At 49.6% G+C, this 23,943-nt stretch overlaps 1 protein-coding gene across 1 annotated transcript in view; it reads left to right on the top strand.

Annotated features, from left to right (window-relative positions):
- Window positions 1-23,943, top strand: part of LOC149341755 (solute carrier family 23 member 1-like) — a 66,715-nt gene that overhangs the window by 37,045 nt on the left and 5,727 nt on the right. Inside the window, exons 2-8 of the mRNA XM_089542023.1 lie at window positions 12,123-12,353; window positions 12,739-12,912; window positions 14,297-14,443; window positions 18,413-18,594; window positions 19,762-19,885; window positions 20,525-20,666; window positions 22,794-23,047. Coding sequence (XP_089398149.1) covers window positions 12,123-12,353; window positions 12,739-12,912; window positions 14,297-14,443; window positions 18,413-18,594; window positions 19,762-19,885; window positions 20,525-20,666; window positions 22,794-23,047 — 1,254 coding nt within the window. The remainder of the gene's footprint in view (window positions 1-12,122; window positions 12,354-12,738; window positions 12,913-14,296; window positions 14,444-18,412; window positions 18,595-19,761; window positions 19,886-20,524; window positions 20,667-22,793; window positions 23,048-23,943) is intronic.

Consider the following 23,943-nt stretch of genomic DNA (forward strand, 5'->3'; position numbering starts at 1 on the left):
CATCGGTTGTGGCTTCTTTTTCGAAAATGTTTTTAAAAATTGCCGAGCAAAGTTAAATAATAGAAGCCGATATTGCTTATTGAAAGATTGAAATGTACGGTGCCTTAAGTTTATATCTAAAAAAGAAGCTGACGCCGGAGCGCAGTCATCAAAAGCAGTATATTCGTTGCAGGCGGTTACCTGCCGCAACGAGAGGGCACAAGGGCTGCCGTCCACTCAGGCCTGGCTTTCTTTGCCAATTTTAGAAATGAATTCCTGCTTAAACTGCGAGTTTTGTCCACTTTATGCCCTAATGGGGCAAAATCTATCAGATTATGCCGATATTTTTATACTCGTCTCGAACAGTAGACTGTTCCTTTAAAGCCCCGAAGCTACCCATGGGCTACAACAGACATCCGTAGTGGAAGGCCCTCGATAAATTTCGGCCACCTGGGGTTGTTAAGATGCACTGAAATCGCAGAGCACACGAATGACTTTGCATTTTGCCTTCACTGAAGTGCGGTCGCCGCGGTCGGGATTCGATCTCGCTACCTTGGGACTCTGCAGCCGAACGTCAAAGCCTCTGAGTCACCGCGGCGGGTCTCGTAAGAACCTCCGGATGCTTTCCGACGCATTAAGTGTCCACGCAGCAGTTTATTCTGCCTGACGACATCTGCGTTCCGGATTCGTCGGTGCCAGCTGTTCTTATTACACTTACTTACTCAGTCTACATTCCTCCGTTCCCTACTTTTTTTCTACTTTTATCGTAATGTTTGTCGGAATGTGCGCTATGTAGGCGAGCACAACCCGAGTCAGTGCACGGGGACTACGTGGTAATACCTGAGAAAGGGATAACATCGTATATTTTCTTCTGAAATTTTCATACGCAGAGATTCTCAGTGCCGGAGCTTGTGCCGCATAAATTGCATGCAACGGACCTAGCTGCAGTGTTTTCATTTCCTGGTTGAGAAAAAGAGCATTCGCAGCGAGAAATGCGCGAATGTGATTGTAAAAGCAAAACAAACAGTTAAGTACCGGGTTTAAGTCGTGCGAAAAAGGATGTGAAAATATGCACCGGAAGTATACAGTACTGGGTTCGAGGAAAACAGTGACGGAGAGCGCAGGAAAGCAGCTTTACCTTAGCCACACCCATTTGCGTGTTCGTTCATTTTTCAGGCGTGCTACGAACTTACCCTACTGCCAATTCTGCGTAAAGCTAGTACATGCAATTTCCCCACACGTATTTCCGCTGTGCTGCGCCTCTTCTGCTTTCCGCTCAGTGTTTGTCTGGTTTCGATGAAAAAGGAATTCGGAAAGAAACGCATAAGTCCGGCTTATGACATGTTTAGCCTTCCACGCTGCTCCGGAAGCACCTTTCTCAGGTTACGAATAAAACCGATGCAAGCTTCGTTGCCTTCAGCGACAGGAACAGGAACTCCTCTTCCGGTGTACTATCCTTGGTTGACAGGTGTGTCTTTCATGGTCGACGCTTCCCTGACAACCTGACAAGCAGTACAGTCTTGCCTCTTTGGGATGGGTACTTTGATTTCCGATCAAAGTTGTCCATAAAGTGAGTCGTCCGGAAGAACTAACGCGAGTCGTCCAGAATAACAAATCGTGAATAAAAACAAGCGAATTTATTCAGAAAAATAATTTTGTCATTTTAGTCTCCTTCGGCGCTTAGTTGCGCGCAGTAAAGTCAAAACTAGGCAAAAGGCCTTGTCTTAGCCACTTCCACCTCAGAAAATCCCGAGTGCAATTTAAACGCCTCGACAGACATGAGACGTGTGATGATGTGTCACCTACTACGTATACGGCTGTTCACGTATCATTAACCACTAGTACACATCTGCACGCTGACTGCTGACAAGTTCTGAACGCGCTGAACATGTCAGAGTAGAAGATGCCGAGAGAACTTGCTTCACAGATGTTCGTGCAATACGTTACGGCAAATTAAATGTGCACCGACTAGGCAAATTGTGCTGTGAGGTATAAAATTGTGAAGTATAAAATCGCAAAAAAAATGCACCACCACTGAGGGATTTTAGCTTTCACACTGCTTTGATAGGTGACCTGCACTTAAAATATAGGTGCGAAAAATGTACGGTTAGGAAAGCCAAGCAATTGTTCACATCGCTTCCATATTGCCACGTATCATTGTAGTGTTTGTTCGTTCACGCTCAAGGCTGCAGGAAAGGGTTGTTATCACTTTTGTTCGTGGCGCGAGAAGCGACCAGACTAATCTCGATTGATCGCAGCCATGAAGGGCTGCATCTAGGTTTTTCTAGATTACTGTAGATGATCTTGTCCTGTTATCTGGAAATTTCCTTGCCGCCTTTAAATTGAGCGATGCCGCGAGCGGCGGACATTCATAGTTCGACGACCGCCGAGCACGCCTGTTGCTTACGCCGCCGCCGAGTGATTCAGTTCTTTTGAGGGCGCAAGTCAGCCCAAATAAAGAGCTTCGTTTGCAAGTATTTCTGGTGTCTTCCTGACCGCTGGACTGCCGTCACTACAACGTGACATCTGGTGGAGGTGCGGGGTAGCCTTTCATGTTCCGGACACCCCCAACAAGTCGTGACGCCAGCCCTCTGAGTCATCTACCGCAGGACCTGAGTCCAGTCCACCGCGCAAGCCGACGCCTGCAAGGGGACGCACCTGAGTTCGGGACCCTGCCGGACCCTACCCGGAAGCGAAAGCAAGTACCAACGTCCATCATGACCTTGCCCCAGACGACCACTCCAATCATTCTGCAGCAGCCCCGGGTGCCACCAACCTTCGACGCTTCGCCTGGCGCCGACCCCGAGGAATGGCTGGAGCAGTTCGACCGTGTGGCTGTCTTCAACAACTGGGACGATGCCATGAAATTTAGGTACGTCTTCTTCGCCCTGGAGGGACCAGCAAGAGTCTGGTTCGAGAATGAGGAAGCCAGCCTTGCCAACTGGGAAACCTTCAAGGAACAGCTTCTGAAGACCTTCACAAACGTCGTGCGAAAGGAGAGAGCCCAGCAGCTGCTACAGTCTCGCATACAACACCCAAACGAGACCGTTGCAGTGTATACTGAGGAGATGAAGCGTCTCTTCCGGCGTGCCGACATGAACATGAAGGAAGAAGAGAAGGTGAAGTTGCTTATGCGAGGAGTTAAAGAGCAACTATTTGCCGGCCTCGTTCGCAACCCACCGAAAACCGTCGCTGAATTCGTAGAAGAGGCATCCACAATGGAGAAAACTCTCGACGCCCGAGCCCGCCAGTATGACCGCCAGCAGCGCTTTTTGTCAGCAAGCTGCATGGACACCGCTAACAATGATAACCTGCGGGAGGTTATACGTGAAGTTGTGCGAGAGGAGCTCCGACGGTTGCTGCCAACGGGAACGCAGCCGCAACTTTCATCGCTCACTGACGTCATCCGGGACGAGGTTCAACAGGCCTTGGGTGTGACGCCGACACCCACGCAGCCTCTGCAGCCCCCAGCCATGACTTACGCCGCAGCTGTGCGCCGTCCTGCACCTCGACGACGGGACCCAAGCACCTATCGCCCTCAGCCAGCTGCGTTGGACCGCCGCCCACTCGCCCCAACCCGCCCGTCCTACGAGCGACGCGCGCAGCCGAGGAAATGCGACGAGTGGAGAACTCCCGACCAGCGCCGCCCACTATGCTTCCACTGTGGCGAAGCCGGTCACGTCCTCCGGCACTGCCCATACAGAAGACTGGGCATCCGAGGGTTCTCTTACGACGCTCCACGACCCCGACCCGGCCAGCGACCAGCCGAAATCGAGGAGTTTTTACGTCGGGAAGAATACTCATCGCCGAGCCGCCTATCACGTTCCCCGTCGCCATCGTCCCCGCGCTTTGTTTCTCCTAGCCGAGGTTACGCCGTGCGTGGACGCTCCCCCAGCCCACGAAGGTTAAACTAAATAAAGCAGCCTCTGGAGGTGAGGTTGCTTCTAAGCGCAATGACAAAGATCCTCCATCGACGAGTACTCAAGACCATGCCTCAACTACGACGACAACACCGACGACGACAACACCGACGACGACAACACCGACGACGACAACACCGACGACGACAACACCGACGACGACAACACCGACGACGACAACACCGACGACGACAACGCCGACGACGACGACACCGACGACGACGACACCGACGACGACGCGGCCAGACTTGAAGCTTTTACCGCTGCCCAGTGAAGTAACGTCGCAGTACGCCCACCGCAGCCTCACTACTCGACGAAGCCGAGATCGGACACCGAAGACAACGTACAATACCAGAACGCGAACAAGTGACCTTGAAGTTAGGGTCGACGGTCACGCGGTTACTGCCTTGGTGGACACGGGAGCTGACTACTCTGTCATGAGTGGCCCACTCGCTGTCCGACTCAGGAAGGTAACAACAACCTGGGATACCCCGCTGATCCGCACCGCAGGTGGCAACCTGATTACGCCGTCAGGACGCTGCACCGCGAGAGTTACTGTAAATGGGAGAACCTATGCGACAACCTTCCTGATCCTACAGCAATGCTCGAGAGACGTGATTTTGGGAATGGACTTCCTGAACGAACATCGGGCAATCATCGACCTTCGATCTAAGTCGATCAAGCTTTCCACGGAAAAAGCCATACCTGTTGCGACGAGCGCGACTCATCACGTTGCCTTAAACGTCCTCGATGAAGCATTGAGCGTGCCGCCCAGATCAAGTGTTCTCGTCGGCATAGGTACTGGAGACGTCGAAAATGCCGAAGGCGTTATCGAGGGGAACACACAGTTACTCCTGGATCGAGGATTGGGCGTCGCGAGGGGAGTCGCCGAAATCCGAAATGGCCAAGCACAGGTGTTGCTAACCAACTTCACCGAAGAATACCGGCATCTAAACAAAGGTACGACGATAGCTTTCCTCGACGAGCTGGCAGACATCAGAGACGTATTTGCCCTACCCGACCAACCCGCAGAACTATCTGACCAAGGCCATCAACACACGTTCGACATCAACCCGGCATTACCCCGGAGCAGACAAGACCAAATACGCAGTCTTCTTCAAAGGTACACCGATTGCTTCTCATCAGCATCGAATGTGCGACGAACCCGGCTTGCCAAGCACCGCATTGTCACAGACGAACACGCACGACCACTGCGACAGAGCCCCTACCGCGTATCGCCGTTAGAACGCCAAGCTATTCGCAAGCAAGTTGAGGAAATGCTTCGTGACGACGTCATCCAGCCATCGAGGAGCCCCTGGGCAGCACCGGTCGTCCTAGTGAAAAAGAAAGACGGCACCCTTCGCTTTTGCGTCGATTACCGCCGCCTGAACAACATTACGAAGAAGGATGTCTACCCCCTCCCCCGCATCGACGATACACTGGACCGGCTGTGCAACGCTAAGTACTTCTCATCGATGGACCTGAAGAGCGGCTACTGGCAAATTGAAGTCGACGAAAGAGATCGCGAGAAGACTGCGTTCATCACGCCAGACGGACTCTTCGAGTTCAAGGTGATGCCATTCGGCCTCTGCTCTGCCCCAGCGACGTTCCAGCGAGTAATGGATACGGTGCTCGCAGGCTTGAAATGGCAGATTTGCCTAGTCTACTTAGATGACGTTGTTGTCTTCTCCTCAAGCTTTGAAGACCACCTCAGAAGGCTTCGGATAGTGCTGGAAACGATCAAGTCTTCAGGCCTGACACTGAAACGAGAGAAGTGCCACTTCGCTTACGAGGAGCTGCTGTTCCTTGGTCACGTCGTAAGCAAGGATGGAGTTCGCCCAGACCCCAAGAAGACGGCTGCGATCGCAGAGTTTCCACAGCCTAATGACAAGAAGGCTATACGCAGATTCCTTGGATTATGCGCTTATTACCGGCGATTCGTCAAGAACTTTTCGCGCATCGCTGAACCTTTGACCCAACTTACCAAGGCTGACGTGCCTTTTAAATGGGAAAGGCCGCAAGAGGAAGCTTTCAACGAACTGAAGCGCCGCTTACAGTCCCCTCCTGTGCTCAGGCACTTTGATGAAAACGCCGAAACCGAAGTTCATACCGATGCAAGCAGTGTGGGCTTAGGAGCGGTCCTCGTTCAGAAAAATGGCAGACAAGAGAAGGTTATCGCGTACGCTAGCCGTTCACTGTCGAAAGCCGAGGCCAACTACTCGACCACCGAGAAAGAATGTCTCGCCATTATTTGGGCCACGTCGAAATTTCGCCCCTACCTGTACGGACGACCATTCAAGGTTGTGAGCGATCACCATGCTCTGTGCTGGCTAGCCAATTTGAAAGATCCCTCCGGCCGCCTTGCTCGTTGGAGCCTGCGCCTTCAAGAATTCGACATAACTGTAGTCTACAAATCTGGCCGCAAGCATTCCGACGCAGACTGCTTGTCGCGAGCCCCCGTCGACGCAGCACCGGAAGAGGAAGATGACGACGCTTTCTTAGGACCGGTAAGCGCGAGCAGTTTCGCGCAGCAGCAGCGCTCGGATCCTGAGTTGCAAAGCCTGGTTGATTATCTGCAAGGCAAGACCGCATCGCCTCCCCGAGGGTTCAAGCGCCAACTGTCGTCCTTCGTCCTTCACAATAATGTCCTTCTGAAGAAGAACTTCGCGCCCAACAGGACAGTGCATCTTCTTGTCGTGCCCAAAAATCTCAGGCAAGAAATTATGCAGGCATGTCATGATGAGCCGACTGCAGGGCATCTCGGGATTGCTCGCACGTTGCACCGCATCCAGGAGAAGTACTATTGGCCGCGGCTAGCTACCGACGTTTCGCATTACGTGAAAACGTGCCGTGAGTGTCAACGACGCAAAACGCCTCCGACTAGACCAGCCGGACTCCTGAACCCCATACCACCGCCAACTAAACCTTTTCAGCAAATCGGGATGGACCTACTCGGTCCCTTTCCTACTTCATCATCAGGTAACAAGTGGATCATCGTGGCCACCGACTACATGACCCGCTACGCCGAAGCAAAAGCGTTGCCTAGTGGTACCGCAACAGAAGTTGCAAAATTTTTTGTCGAACAAATTCTCCTCCGACACGGCGCACCCGAAGTACTAATCACAGACAGAGGAACAGCATTTACAGCGGAACTGACGCAAGCCATTTTAAAGTACAGCCAGACAAGTCATCGGAGGACAACTGCCTATCATCCGCAAACCAACGGACTCACAGAGCGTCTGAACAAGACCATCGCAGACATGCTCTCCATGTTCATCGACGCCGAACACAAGACGTGGGACTCTATTCTGCCCTACGTGATCTTCGCCTATAATACTGCCACCCAGGAGACAACCAGGTTTACTCCATTCCAGCTGGTATACGGTAGGAAGCCCACAACAACACTCGACGCAATGCTCCCGCACGTTTCCGACGAAGACAACCTCGACGTCGCCGCCTACCTTCATCGCGCCGAGGAAGCCCGAAGACTTGCACGGCTTCGCATTCAAGACCAGCAGCACACCGACGCCCGACGCTACAATCTGCGCCGACGAGACACGCATTACAAGCCAGGTGATCGGGTTTGGATATGGACGCCAGTTCGCCGCCGCGGATTGAGCGAAAAGTTGCTGCGACGCTACTTTGGCCCGTACAGGGTTCTCCGTCGCATCGGTGACCTCGACTATGAAGTCATCCCCGACGGCACGACAGCATCTCAGCGACGCCGCCCACGCCCGGAAGTCGTACATGTCGTACGCCTGAAGCCATATTATGAACGCTGAAGGACTCGAAGTTTCATTCTCCGTGTTTATTTTCATTTTAAAGCATCGAGACGATGCTTCTTTGGAAGGGGGGTAATGCCACGTATCATTGTAGTGTTTGTTCGTTCACGCTCAAGGCTGCAGGAAAGGGTTGTTATCACTTTTGTTCGTGGCGCGAGAAGCGACCAGACTAATCTCGATTGATCGCAGCCATGAAGGGCTGCATCTAGGTTTTTCTAGATTACTGTAGATGATCTTGTCCTGTTATCTGGAAATTTCCTTGCCGCCTTTAAATTGAGCGATGCCGCGAGCGGCGGACATTCATAGTTCGACGACCGCCGAGCACGCCTGTTGCTTACGCCGCCGCCGAGTGATTCAGTTCTTTTGAGGGCGCAAGTCAGCCCAAATAAAGAGCTTCGTTTGCAAGTATTTCTGGTGTCTTCCTGACCGCTGGACTGCCGTCACTACAACGTGACAATATTAACGCCTAAAAAATGCACGGACCTCACGCAACAATGTCCTTGCAATAATGGCCTTGCCTTGCATGGCCCTGCTAGCATGCTGTAAACTACATGGACAGAATCGGCGCAATGTTTTCAACGCGCAATGTCGTCAGCCAAGTCATTCATGACATGCTTTATGACATCTTCCGAAGATACGCCCACGAGCGTGGTTCTCAAACAGGTCATTGGGGGCATTTCACTCCCACTGGTGGTATTCCGCAAACAATTTTTCTGCAGCACAGATAAACTGCCAATGATAGCGAATGGCTGAATGGATCACAGCAATGGCCCAAGAAAGCTAGCTGTCCAGTGCCTGTTTATTGCCTAAGCATTGTGTGCGCATCCACTGCCTTATTCGCTGTTGTAATGTAAAGTCCAGGGTTCTCCAGGAACGGCTTCTTACATATTTTTTTTTTGTTTTACTACCTTTCTGCTATTGCTCCATTTGAAATAGGCAGAATTTTCATATGCTAGCAACGCCTTATGTTAGTATACCTCAAAACCAAGTCTATAGCAGGCACATAAATTCTTGCTCAGCCCAGCACCAACGACTGCTTTTTTATAGCACATCCGACTCCTGCTCTATTGCGCTGCCATCTGCCGTGCTAGCAAAACAGTGCAGGTCACCGCAAGTATAAGCTGACTGAGAACTCGCGTCTAACGGTTTTTATGAAAACAGAGTACTACAGCAGTAAAAGCAGCGCATGGAAGTGGCAGTCATGCTCTCAGTGTCACTTCGAGAAGAAGCGCTATAAGATTTCATTTCCTTGGAAGCACAACACTGTACTCTGGCTTTTATTGCGAAAGTAATACTACTTGCACTTTCACACCTTTGCCGTGCCGCGGCCGGTGACCACCACTGACCTTCATTTCACCTTGATTGCATTAGATTGGATTAGATTAGATTCGACTGGACTGGATTGGATTGGATTATATTAGAATACATTAGATTACATTGGATTGGATTGCATATGAGTGGATATGAGTGGATTGAATTGCATTAGATTAGATTAGATCAGATTAGATTAGATTGGATTGGATTGGATAGGAGTGGATTGGATAGGAGTGGATTGGATAGGAGTTGATTGGATTGGATTGAATTGCATTGGATTAGATTAGAGTGAATTGGATAGGAATGGATTGGATTGCATGGGATTGGATTGGATTGTATTATATAACCGATGCATCACCACAAGTCTAACAACAAGCACCACCACCAGCTACACTACCAGCTGTACCGTGGCGTACGTACGGATATTGCTTTCGCAATTACCGAGCTTAACCAAGCTAAGCCACAGCGAATTTTTTTATCCTAATTACACTAACAGCGAAGCTTATGAGCCCCCGAAAATTACACCACCGCGCACAGTGGTGTGTAACGTGTGGCTAACGTTTCCAGCCACACGCGAAATGTTTGGTGTTCGCGACAGCTATTAAAAGAGAATGTCCTTGCTAATGTAGAGGACAACGATTGGTGTACGGTTTCCCGGAACTTTTCTTTCTGGGGAAAAGAGCTTGCCGTTGGCTGCTTGCGGTGCAATAAAGTGGCAGCTGGTCGCCCAAGGTTCCTGTTTACTCACGGCAAAAAGCCGGGGGACCGACCCCACCGGCTGGACGGGGAATTTTGTGCGCGTCTTCCGCTCAACTCCAGGCGAATTTCCGGTATGGTTAACTATAGCAACCTTGAAAGAAATGCATAAGCCTGTGCCCACGTCTTAGTGTTCGTGCCACCGTTCTATCGTCGAATGAGCACCGTTGCGTCATGCTCGAAGGAATTAAATTAACCATAAAATATAAGCTGTGCCATTTGATATCAATCTAATAAACATTTGGCAAAGCAATATCAGCGCGCTGCCGCATGATGAGGCTTAATCCACCAGCATTGGCTCGAAACCACACCGTGAACGGTCCAACTATAAAGGATTACTTGAAAACACTGAGTATAACTGCAATGTGGTGCTCAAACGTGAATGTATGTAAGCACTTTTGCTAATAATCCTTTGTATAGGAAATTAGAGAATTGGCAGGAAATTGGTGAGCCAATCCGACAGAAATGCGTAGGCTTTCATTCCGCTTTTCATCACACGACACATCACACATTTCTTTACACACACATTTGCTACACACTTAGTCTTCTTGGTAAGTCTTTAAATTGGACTCCCTTGCACACTCTCCAGTATCTCCAGTATCCGTCGACACTCTGTTCTGAAGATGTCTAGCATACAACCTCTTCTAACCGTGGCAGGTGGACACTTCGGAGAACGACAAACCCTTTCTTTCGACATGAAGGTTACAATGTTATCCCATTAAAATAAAATTCAGAATGCAAGAGAGAAAAACAACGACACGTTCAGCCGCACAAGCAGTGAAGCGAAGCGTCCGAGACCGGTGCGGGTGCAGCAACATCTCCCGCACGTTTGCTTTTCCTGCAGCTATCGTCCTTGACTCACTTCGGGGCTTTCGCTCCTTTCACGGTGCAAGAATCCAGACTCCTCACTCGCAAACGCGCCAGCTACGTTGTGTGCAGCGTAGCGCTTTGAGGAGAAGGACGACGGATGTGAGCAAGGGACTCTCTAGCCAGGACAGAGTTAGAGGACCTTCACGCAGTTGGGAAGGGGGCGCTGCAAAGATGTCAGCGGTAAAGTCCCTTTAGTCAGCGGTACGTCTCCGAAGCGCTGCCCTTATCAGCCGCGCCATTAGCCCCCTTTTCCGGCACATCACCGCGACGAAGAAAGCGCGGAATAGGGCTGGTGCTCGCAACCTTGGCCATGCGTCACGCTATTGAGGATGCATAGATAAGGCTGGAGATAAAAATGGATCAAGGCGCCGTTCAGTCTCGCTTTCTATGCATCGGTTTCACTCTTGCCGCCGCAACTGCTCCGATCTCTATGCACGACACAAGTGCACGCCCGGTCAAGGAGAACCGGGAGTGCTATATGGAGGCGCTTTCTTGCATCAGCGAAACCGTAGGAGAAAGAAACCACGGATGTTGAACTGCGCATAGTTTAGGCTTCAACAGCGCCTTCCAGGCATCGCGCCACTGTTTGGCTCAGAGACAATTCCTGAAGCACCCATTATGCACTTCCTGAGTTGCAAACTGAAGGCTACAGCGGATATGTGTTTGCATCAACTATGCATGGAGCGTACGTCATGTTTCTTTCCTCCCGTTCCAATCTCTTCCCTCAAAAATGCAGTGGAAGGCCAGAGCTTGCATCATAAACTGCGACGACATTGTGCAATCCTTGTCATTCTTACGTTAAGCGCACATTTCCGTTAACCATTTCACGGGCGATAAGAGAAAGAATGGGCTTATTCACAAACGGAATGGCGTTTGCGCTATAGCGACACGACACCGGTATCCTGGCCGTGGCATCGGTTTGTCAGTGAGCAAATCCTCCTTTGACTGGCCGCTCACGAACTGAACTGCAGAGAATGGTAACCACAAGAACGAAGTGCACGTGCCAGTGCTATCCTGAGGAACACAGGCAGTTGGGCTAGTCTGTTTTCCATACTTTGATGAAGCATTGCAAACGAATACAACGGGCAAGACGAAGGAAGAAAACGCGAACGGAAGCGCTGAACTTCCCACTTTTCCTTTCTGAACTTTCAACAAAAGCGCTATCCTATTCTTGCTCGTCTGTCTAGCCAGTTTTTCGCACCGTCTCTACACTTGCCCTTCATACGTCTTGCTGCCAACGTGTAGTTTTCCTCTGTGCTTGACCTCCGTCTTACGACATAGTCTAGACGAGTAGTAATTTGGGCCTCTTGGTAGGTCATGGCGAGGTGTACAAGCGCAAGAGCACGAGGACACAGCAGAGAAGTGAACGGGACGAGCTCTGTGTCCTTGTGTCTTTGCGCTTCTACACCTCGTCATGACTTGCGACGCTTTTGCACCCAGCGCGGAAACAGCGCTGGGCAAAAATAAAAAAAAAGCCTTTTCTTCCCATGTCGACATGCAGGAGCCTATTCCCTCGAAGACGCAGCTCCCCGGCAGTCATGGAATATCCAATGGCTCCAACGGCACAGCTGCCTTCGCCAACGGAGGGCCACCCGTGGCAAACGGAAAGCAAAACGGAACCACCGTGCTGGTCGCCGCTCCCGAGACAAAGAAAGAGGGAAGAGGTGATGGAGTCCTGTACAGGGTGAACGACACGCCGCCCTGGTACCTCTGCCTTGTGCTCGGCTTCCAGGTACGCGCTGCTTTTTGAGAGTACGAACGCATTCATTAAGTCACTCTGCGATGTCGCTTTCAAGAAGTAAGAGAATGAGCGAGCTCATGTCCTCTCCAGAGGCCACGTGCCACTGCCTCTGTTAAGCCAGCTTTCGAGCAAGGTTGTGTGCAGACAGTGTTGCACGACGAAGCCAATTAAATCTCAATGCAATAGATAAGTTCGCGAATGGTGTGTTTTATTACGGGGAGGATGTCTGCACGGCGATATCATTTGCAGCTGTCTAGCCCTAGCAAAGCGTCTCCAGCGCATCTTCTTCTTTTGAATGATGCCTTTAGCTCTAAAAAAAGTGGGACGGGGTAAAGATAGCGCTTTGCTTACCAAAAGGGTGTTCCTATTTATGCAGCATTACCTGACCATGATGGGAGGCACGGTGAGCTACCCGTTCCTGCTGGCACCCTACCTGTGCATCGCCGAGGACGACCCCGCTCGGGCCCAGCTTATCTCCACCATCCTCTTCGTGTCCGGCCTGGGCACCCTGCTTCAGGCGACCTTCGGCGTTCGCCTGCCCGTCATTCAGGCATGAGCTCCCTTCTGGTCTATCTCTCTATCTCTGTCTCCGGGCCTGGTGTTCAAACCAGGCTCGAATGTAGCGTAAGCCCACCTCGCCTCAACGCTATAATCCGTTTCACGCTTACAAGGTGCAAGGCAGTGAAAGCTGAGCAAGTTGTGCGCTCGTGTTGTCTCTTCTGTCGTCCCATTTTTAGCGGTAACTTCTGTAAGACATGAAAAACCAGCTTGCGCAACTTCATGCTTGACATATATCATTAAGCCGCGTAACATCTCTACTCGTCCAAGCCTCAATGAAGTATGCAGTCTAGCGCGGTTCGAAGGTTATCACGTTTGTTCCGTTGAAACGGACCAAGAAATTTTTCCTGGCGTGACGGTCACCTATAAACATGACGGTGCACGATGAAGGAATCACTCGGCTCGCTAAGCTCATGAATTCGTGGCAGCTTTCTTCAGAAAATATACAGTGTTAGAGCGATTTAATCACAGGAGGTTAAGCCTTAAGTGGTCACCTTCAAATCGCATTAGACTGTACATGGGGCGAAAACATGGTATCGTAAAGAAAAAAAAAAAACAAGATGCTAGAATTAATCACGTATACTTAAACGTCATCACAATCAAGGACATTTTCTTTGTTTTAGTACTCAGGCTTTGAGCTCTGCATCTTGCACCGATGATGAACTACAGTTTGGACAAGAAAATCGCCAGAGCGAGGAGTCTTCGGAGGAGTCGTTCGGAGTCTGAGACACTATTACGGGGCTAGCCAGTCAAGCTTATACCAAAGTGCCGTTCATATCGAAATTTTATCTCCGTACCGTTCTCTTTTTGGTAGAAACGGTCAAATGTAGCATCGCCAGCTTACCAAATGTTTCATTTCAACGACGCCAGTGCGAAGCAGCACGTGCAGGCTTGGTGGCTCGATCCGACTGTTGGGACATCGTCTCGCCAAAGACAGCGTTTTCGAAGTTCAGAAAAATCCTCAGTCATCTGCATCTAATGTGAAGCCTTCGTGTCACAGCGCAGAAGAAAAAGCCTTTTTTCAGTTGCACCACTGTCGGTTCATGACTGACACATTATCAAAGAAACCAGGGCTCTTTTAGTGCATTTTTGCGGCATAGTTTGGTTCGTTTGATAAAACACCTTAGTGTAACCTGTGTTTGACGGGCACAATGTTCATATGCGTCACGCTGCGCTCATTCAAAGTGCTATCAGAATCCCCAACGTTTATGGGCCGGTCACTTAGAGGAGCAGCACAGCAGCAGTATTGATTCTGTTGAAAAAAAAAAAAAACGAGCTGAAACTTTCTAGTTGAGCTGCATAGAAACAGGTTTTCTTCAAGGCGTCCTGCCTCCGCTACCAGTCAGGCTGTAGCCTTACGGCTGTCGCACTTGCAGGGCTCGACATTCGCCTACCTGATTCCCATCCTGGCCGTCCTGCAGCTTCCGCAGTGGAAGTGCCCGAATTTATCAGCGGAGCCCAGTGAGAGCGCCGACGGAACAGCGTCGTCCATCGGCAGCGACTGGCGACCGCGAATGCTAGAGGTATGTACGACTGCAGACCTGATACTTGGACGTGTTGTGGGCCGTTAAGTTGTTCTGTCCCCCCCCCCCCCCCCCCTTTTTTTTTATTTGGGTTGTTCTGTGGGGAGATGCCTATATAGAGAATGACACCAACGTTACCTTCACGAGTTCAGTTGGGCTTGTCGTTGGACAGCCGATGATGTCACGTGACTTGTGGGGGAAAAGAGCTGAAAGCTGAAGGATATGCTGCGCACGGGGAGTAATAGGAAAGAAAGGTGGCAGCTGAGTCGGGAAGCGGTGCTGGAGAGAGAGCGTGAACGCCCGATGGCGTGCCACTGTAGCAAAGGGATGTCATGCTGGTCGACAAGACTGGGCGAAGCCAGTCTTGTCTCCAGTTTCAGTCTTCTCGTGTTCCAGTCGTGTTCGTCCAGTCTTGTCTCGTGTTGTGATTGTAATACTCAGCGCATTTGTACTACAGCTATGGCGTACCAACTAGCCCCAGTTGCCGTATTGTTAGCTTTGAAATACCTTAGCTTCAAAACCTTTCAGATGCGCTTGAAAAAGCCTGATGAGATTTTACCACCGGCGCCTTTTTCTCATAGTTTTTGAGACAACTTTTCGCTTTCAAGGCATAGACACGGTTGAGGAAAAACAAAAATATAACAGATAAGGTCATTCGCTCGCAAGCTGTCCACTACTGCTCGCACTCGTTTTTCTTTTCTTTCTTGTTTTTTTACCGATATCTCGCAAACGGAGCGGAAAGAATAACAGAGCGCAAAAAAAAAAATAAAGGCACCCGTGCGGAGAAAGCCAGATCCAGCAGCCTTCACGCTCGTTCGCGTACATGCTGGAGGCAGGTTGAAGGTCACCCAGTGGCGCACTCCTGGAGACGCCGGATTAGCTCGGAAAATTCCATTGGAATTGCAGACACCATCTGTCATACTGAGCCTGCACGAATACCACGTCGCCGCTGGGGAATGCCTCGTTTTTTTCTGACTAATATCTTCATAAATTCCGAAGTGCAGTCACCGCGTGCCCCTAAACGTTGGACGGTTTTGGTGATACCGGCCAAGGTAGATACTTATGGCTTGGTACACGGCCTTGATGTGCACAAGGTTAGCAGAAAGAAAGGCAAAGGAAGCAGAGACAGCCTTGCGAGCTCTGCTGGGTGCCTGGCGATCGGCTCAAATCGAGCGTGCCTGCAAGCGTTCCCAACCGCCCTGCAGGGTAGAATATATTTTTGGCATTCGCTTCGGCGGCGAGATCTTTGTATTTTGCCTTTTTTTTTACTTTTATTCCCGGAGCACGGTATAATTTTGTTCGTACTACTTCTTGCTGACTCCCAGCTGCCCGTTGCCAGCAACTGAGCATACCTCCACGAAACGACATCCGCTATCTTTTTTTGAAGCGCTGCAAAACCTTCTCCAACTTCTCCATGTGTAATAAAACATTTAATAGACTGCGTGGCTCTTTATCATTATACGAACCCCCTTCCCCACTGACAATGGTTAATCAATGGCTAATTTAACATCGTTTTGTTGGCTAAGGAGCTACAATGGCTGCACGACCCCGGCACTGACCGAATACTCTGTATACTACCTACGTATACTCCTGAATACTCCTTACTTGTGGAAGCAAATTCTAAGTAAATAGCATCCAGTTAGAAAAGCCGTTTGTACGTCGGATTTTTTATATAAAAATTCAGACTCGGAAAGAAGAATGTATGCAATGACCAAAATTTCTCTTTTCGCATCAAGTGTAGGATCGATGGAAGATGTACCGCAGCTCACATCCCGAGAGGGGCCTTTTTTTATTCAACAAAAGTGCTTTCCACGCATGACAAAGAGGTGAATCTAGATCGAACAGTGCCGATAAAATACAGAGTTAAATGCCATGGTATACCGCGAAAACGAATGCTGCGCGTTCCACCCTGACTTGTACGGTGAGTTTCGCCGTAACTCGTAACAGCGAAAGAAGCACTCGAACACAGGAGGCACACATAAAAAGATCGCCGAGTTTAATCAGTAGTCGTCATTATAGAATTCGGTTTCTACAGAGATGCCGTCTTCCGCGTTCGTAACTCAGAGCTATCTCTACAAGTGAGCACTCAACGAGGTACACGACCGGTGATACCGCATCCGTTCCGGGCTCGACCTTTTGAGATCTGTGTAGTACGTGTACTCGAGGTCGGGTCTTGCTCTAAAGCAGGCACGCTGTTGCTGCTGATGTCGTGTTGCGCGTTCCGCTCGCCGTTTTTATCGCTGCGACTGGCATTAATTCCGGTCCAACCCCGCCCCTGCTGCGCGACCGACCCGTTGTATCTCAGAGACGAAGAGCTCCCTTTTTACGGCCTGCAACGCGATATGCGGGTTCCTCATACGCGGTGTGCTGCTGTCGAGAGAGTGGTGCATTAGGAATTCCCGCTAGGCCGCCCGCCTGCTCGAGCGCATGCTATCTCGCGGAGAAGAGTAGGCGGATGTGTCCGCTGTAGAGGTAAGTTAAGTAAATCACCTTGACGCGCTGGGGTATCTGGCTCGCCCGGCTGGCGCGTCCTTCGGGAATCTGTGGTGACAGCTATATTTGCCTACATGCGGCCTTTAAAGCATCTGTGCGCGAGGAGTGTGAGACGTTCCGCAGGCGTAAAGCGTCGCTCACCTTCTTATGCTCGCGACGACGCGGATGCTTTTATGATGGAAGACTCGTACGCCAGCCACCTTGACGCAACAACCCGAGTAGTGCGAACAGCTTCTTGGTTTATTTTTTTTTTCTTTGACAGAAAGCGATTCTCTTCTTCCTACACAACTGTTTATTCGCTTTTCTTCGTCACTTCGGACGTTTGTCTTCCTGCTAGCGCCACGCACTTGGATTCATGCAACGCGATTAGCTGTACTGGCACCGACTCAACGATTTTTATTCGCAAATCTTTCGAGAAAATCCCCTGCGCTGCTTGTTGCATATGCCAACAAGTCATTTCAGCTATTCGCGTGCCAATCATGACAGTGCACTTCACTGCCCTGACTGCGAGGAAAAAAAACGAACTAGCTGCAGTGGTGGTGTTTGTGGTGCTAAAGCGCGAATTGAAAAAGGAGCAATTTGTAGAAGCCGGAACACGCTGTACTTGCCATTAAATTAGTTCGCTGATGTAGCTGCTTCGATCCATGCTTTGGCAGAAAAAATAAAGTTCGCTTCAGGTTCGAGTCATGTCCTCCGTCCGGTTCGTCGCTGTTCCTGGGCGATGTTCGTCTGAGTTTGCAGAGAACGGGAGCTAAAAGCATTTCATTCTTGAAACCTTTCAGAGTTAGCCCACGGGTTCTAATGTCGTGTTTCACGTTTTAACGAAAGAAAACAAAACTGAACAACGCCTAGCGCATGATCAACGACTGCTGCTTACCCGTCGATGGGCATCCTGTCCTCTAGTCATAACAAATATTCATGTGTTGTTACCTCCTGCATAAGTTAACGTTTCAATTTATGTTGCTACATATCGTTGATGACTTTGAGATTGACGACTAGATCGGATAAATCTACGAACAGAAGTGTGAAAAGATGCGTAGTCTCCACATCATTCAAATATACCGATAGAACAAAAAAATTAAATATATTGTTAAATGTCCGTGAGTGCATGGCACGGCGACAAAATATCTGTCCTGTCGTCTATCCTTTTTTCCTGTGAATGTCATTTCAGCGCACAATATTCCTAAAAGACCATTTACCAACTAGCCGTCGGAAAGTCTTACTTCAACATAACGAAAAAAAAAACAGAACAGTTAAACACGCATGCTCAAGATTTCGTCCCACAAACCTGACAGGGCTAGAAGTAGCTCAGACAAGCTAAGGTTCTGCACGATTAAAAAAAAAAAAAAGCTAGTGAGATGCGCTTTCAGATGATTGCTGCTAGCTTATCAGATCCTTTTGTGTTTTATTTCCAGTGATCATATCTCCTTTCTCGAGTTCTCACATCCCTTTCTTCTCCTCCCTCTGCCGCCTCAGGTGCAGGGCGCCATCATGGTCGCTTCCGTGTTCGAGGTGTTGGCGGGCGCCACCGGCCTGGTCGGCCTGCTCACCCGCTGGATCACGCCACTGGGCATCACGCCCACCATCGCGCTCATCGGCCTCTCGCTCTTCCCGGAGGCGTCGCACCACGCCCAGACCAACTGGCCCATCGCCCTGTCGTACGTGTTGCCGCCGCCACTACCGCGCTTCTTCCGGGGTGCACGCCGCAATTAGAGGCCGCTTAAACGCCTGGGCTGGCATCACGCAATCGGAAAGAACCTGCTCGGCCGTCTCGAACGAGACGCGAGGGTTTCTAATGCTGTCTTCGCACCTTTTTCAGTCTGTCATTCTCGACATATGACGAGCGTGACATCTTCCATTTCTCGATGGATGTATGCAGCATATGGTTGCGTCGAGCGAAATGGAGCGTCCAAGTTTCGCATACTGGTTCATTTTATTTCGAGGCATCTGAAATCTGGCGCCGTGTTTGGGAAAGACCTTTTTACGGTTTTATTTATTTCCCCTCCCCCCCATTGCATGCTGCGTGCGACGTCAGGGGTGATAACCAAAAAGGAATGTGCGCCTTTGGCACTGGTATAAAATGTAGTGATGATCCGTTCCAAAGATGCGAGAAATAGAATCATAAAATAATTGCTACAAAATATGGTCCCTGCCTTTCTTTGTATACGGTACGCGGTGACATGTTACCCTGCACTCTGTTTATTAACAGCATACAACTCTTTATAGGACCTTGCACAATCCACCGCGACTATAGATATAAATAAGGTTTGGAAATCTTTCTATGTGTTTGTTGGAGGTCAATGACAGTGAGTTCAAAACTGAGACAGTAGGAAAGTCCACGAAACGAAGAATGGGACTCCTGACAGCAGGCCGTGAAATAAGGGGGGATGAAGCGAAATTGTGGCTATTGAAAATAGAGTTGCAGTACCATATCTAGAGTACACGATGCCCGGCACAGTGAGCAGGACAGATGACATACTTCCTCATATTCATTCAGATAACGTGGCAGGGATGGTGAAAACTACATAAGCTGCCTCTTGCCTTTTTTTTTTTTTTTTTCACACAGGTCTTATTGTGAACACGGGTCACGTACTAAACCAGAGACGTCAACTTCGTTTGTTTTTTACTTGGTCAATGACCCACACTTTTCCTTGCAACAATAAATCCCCAGCAGCTGCTGTGCCGTAAACTCTTTTGTCTGCGTCTGTGCGGGCTCAGTAGTCATCTGGTCGATCTTGCGCTCCGCAGATGTCAACCAATGCCGCCGAGACAAGACGATCGTAGTCACGCATTCTTGAGCTCTGTCGCTTCCCTGAATCTCGCAGGACAGTGGTGCTGGTGGCGCTGTTCTCCCAGTACCTGCGCAACGTTCGGGTGCCCGTGGTGGGCACCAGACACCGCAAGGAGCCTCACCGACCCCGCAGGATGGCGCTGTTCTCCCTCTTCCCGGTGCGTGTTCCACATGGATTTTTACTAAAGACCAACAGTGCGAGCAAAGCTCGCAGAAAACACGGGCTTCAGCCTGTACGACGTGCTTTAGGGACAGTGACCCATAAAGTAATACAAACAAGGCGAGAAAAACTAAAGAAAACAGGCTTCGCGCGATGTCTTTGCATAAAAGACACACCTCATTTTTCTTTGTGCAGTAAATCGAGCGCGCTAACTAAAGCGCCAGAGAAACGACGTTTTTGGATACAATTATGCTGAAAAGGCGTGCGCTACTTGTTATGCGTATCCAGACGTCGACGTCCCTCTCCATGGAGTAAGACAGCCGCCCACACTATGCTCCAGCTATCCTGGACACTTATTTTACCGCTAACGTCTCTAAATCGTCCATTAATACGTGCTCGTCAGTAGGCACTTTTTAGTTTGTATCACACAGTTCAAAGCTAGCGTCTTCCTAAATGTATGGGCAAAGGTTCTGCAGAACATTTCAACACAAAGCCAAGTCACTGAGCAAATAACAGCGCGGCTGGCGGGTTGTGAGAGTGCCTTAGGTGTAGCTTGTCGAGTGTGTCAGTTGACAAACGACCAAGACCCGCGCTCGAATGCTTCAGCTCACTTTGTCCTCGTTTTCTTTCTCGTCAGATCATCATGACCATCGGAATCATGTGGCTCGTCTGCCTGGCGCTGACCCTGACTGACGCCGTTGGCCCCGAGAGCGCTGTCCGCACGGACACAAAGCTGCGAGTGCTGAGAGAGAGCAACTGGTTTAACCTCACCTATCCCTGTACGTATCAATGGCGGAGTCATCGCTTTCACTTAACTGCGCGCTTTTTTTTTTTCGCCGCTTTCGGGAGCAAAGGGTTTTTCGAGCGCGAGGCCTTAGGTAGTAACGTGCAACAACTGAGTGCGCCGCATTCACAAGATGGCTCTTTGCTTACTATAATTACTACTGCACTTCGTCGCCTTAGGTTTACGAGTGAAGCTCCGTTTGAAAAAAAAAAAAAAAAAAGAAAATTGAAAGGGATACCTAAGCTCTGCATTAAGGGTATGACGCGATAGCGTAAAAGGTTAATGCGCATATATGCGGACTTGGTCATTCTCTAATTTACGTCCATAGAACCCTGGTAGTCATCATGTCACTCCTGGCCCAGCGGTGCAGTGGTTAAGCGAAGCGCCACGGCTCTGCGATGGCAGGTGCTGCCACTTGGACTTGTGCAACCCAGGTTGCTCATTCCGAGCAACCTCTAGCGACCAATCATTATTTTACTGTCCACTGCCACAGTGGTCAGTTTGTTCACAATCCGGTGGTCAGGTTGTGATGACGCCACAAGGTCACGTGACATAGGTGGCCCCCCTAGGTTGCCGGACCGGCCGCTTGCTCCTGCCGGATGCGAGGCTTCAAACGGTTGCCAACGCAAACGCCCAAGCCGGACCATTTTAGCGCGAAATTAATTGAAAATATTTAACAGAAATTAAATATGGTTTTATGGTTTTATGGGGTTTAACGTCCCAAAGCGACTAAGGCTATGAGAGACGCAGAAATTAAATATATTTACGCTTAAATAGTATATTCAGGCATAGATACAATTTGTTAGTTTTCCATTGCAAAATACTAGCGGTTGATCGTTTGGAAGGGTGTGCGAAATTTCGTATAAAGCGCATAATTGATGAAAATAGCAATATCTAAATGCCGCGACTTATCAAGTAAACACCGAAAAATCATAAAAATAATTTCTATTTCAAAGGCAAGCATTAGTCTTGAAGTCGCGAAAAAAATTGATGTTACTACTGGTGGCAATATATGTCTACACAAAAATGGCAGAACGACCTGCTATCGCCGCTCATTTTTTCGCGAAATTTTATTTACTGCATTCACTATGTGGCATAAAAAGCCAGCTTATTTGCGAAAAATTAACCTGAAGCAAATAAGACGCTTCTGGGTGCAGCCACTGTCAGAAAAAGCTGAAAATTCGCTTCGTTCACAATTGTATATTAAGCGTATTAAATGCTTAAATAATTTGCGTTCCGTCCGCTGCTCATATCGTGTATGTTACTAGGCACGCCCATCTTACGCTGTCATGTTTTTACATGTCATCCCATGGTATGCTCAGATATGCCACGCGCTACTACTCTGTGCTATGCTATGCTACGAAATGTCATGCTATTCTATGCTGTTCTCTTCTATGATCTTTTCTGTGCTGTTCTTCTATGCTATGCTATGCTATGCTGTGCTGTGCTGTGCTGTGCTGTGCTGTGCTGTGCTGTGCTGTGCTGTGCTATGCTATGCTAAGCTATGCTCATATGCTATGCTGCTATGCTATGCTATGCTGTGCTATGCTGCTATGCTATGCAATGCTATGCTATGCTATGCTATGCTATGCTATGCTGTGCTGCGCTGTGCTATGCTGTGCTATGCTAAGCTATGATCATATGCTATGCTGCTATGCTATGCTATGCTATGCTGCTATGCTATGCTATGCTATGCTATGCTATGCTATGCTATGCTATGCTATGCTATGCTATGCTGTGCTGCGCTGTGCTATGCTGTGCTATGCTAAGCTATGATCATATGCTATGCTGCTATGCTATGCTATGCTATGCTATGCTATGCTATGCTGTGCTATGCTGTGCTATGCTGTGCTATGCTGTGCTATGCTCACATGCTATGCTGCTATGCTATGCAATGTTATGCTATGCTATGCTGCGCTATGCTCACATGGTATGCTCACATGCTATGCTGCTATGCTATGCAATGCTATGCTATGCTGTGCTATGCTGTGCTATGCTGTGCTATGCTGTGCTATGCTGTGCTATGCTAAGCTATGCTCATATGCTATGCTATGCTATGCTATGCTATGCTGTGTTATGCTGTGCTATGCTCACACGTAGTACTTCGTCCTATTGCGTGCAGTCCAGTTTGGCCTTCCGACCGTGAACGTGGGTGCCGTGGTTGGCCTGCTGGCCGGAGTGATGGTGTCCGTGGTGGAGTCCGTGGGCGACTACCACGCGTGCGCGCGCCTCTCGGGTGCGCCGGCACCGCCCGTGCACGCCGTCAACCGGGGCATCATGATCGAGGGCCTGGGCTCGGTGCTGGCCGCCGCGTGGGGCGCCGGATGCGGCCTCACCTCGTACAGCGAGAACATCGGCGCCATCGGCATCACCAAGGTGGGTGCGCCGTTCGAAGCAGCTTCCGGCCGGGTCAATTAGGCGCACGCTTGGAAGAGGATAATCTCTCTCAGTCGGTCAACGTTTCGACAAGGGGACCTGTTTTCATTTGGTCTCTTGGTCCCATTGTCGATGCATCGGTCAGCTGACTAAGGTTTCCCTCCCCACCCCTGTTAAGGTTCGCGCTTCAAGGGCGCCACCTTCCTTTGTCTTTCATCGCGTAGCCGAGTCAACTACGAATATAGAGTCGGAAGAACAACTGACACGAAAAGAAGAGCGCTAACATGTAATGCTATTAGAATCAAAGGACCAGTCAAGTGCTTTTCTGCCCACGGTATTCTTCTTCCACGTGAACAAACACGTTTAACACGACGGTCACCAGGCTAAGAAAACGAAGTGCTGTCTGCTGTGACGAGCGAAGGAATAGAAAACGAGCTATTTTTGAGTAAGCGATGTACCAAGCAAACACACATTGGAGTTGTCACAGATGCATGGTGTAAGAATGATTTCTTACACTGTGCACGAAGGTGAAACGTGTCCTTTTTGCAGATGTTCAGAATGCACAATGCGTTGATGATAGCTATCCGAGAGAAATCCAGCTGTCGACGTCGACAATTCAAAAACTGTCACTGGTGCGTCTGATGCCACCTCCAGGTGGTGGCTGGTTTATAGCGCCTCCTATACGAAATCCGCGATCTGCCAACTACTTTGGGAGATATCTAAAAAAACAGATTCAGACCGTCTTTCCTCGCTTCAGACCAGGGCGTTGAAAACGGTATTCCATTCTGTAACCATTACTAAAGCGTCCCTGCACGACACGTTAACGTACTATCGTATCATCAGCTTTATAGTTTCTATGTGGCCGTACTTATTTTCCATAAGGTTAAGCACGACTT

The sequence above is a fragment of the Amblyomma mixtum genome, chromosome 5 (assembly GCF_055824585.1).
Source record: "Amblyomma mixtum isolate Tamu chromosome 5, ASM5582458v1, whole genome shotgun sequence".
Taxonomy (NCBI): Eukaryota; Metazoa; Arthropoda; class Arachnida; order Ixodida; family Ixodidae; genus Amblyomma; species Amblyomma mixtum.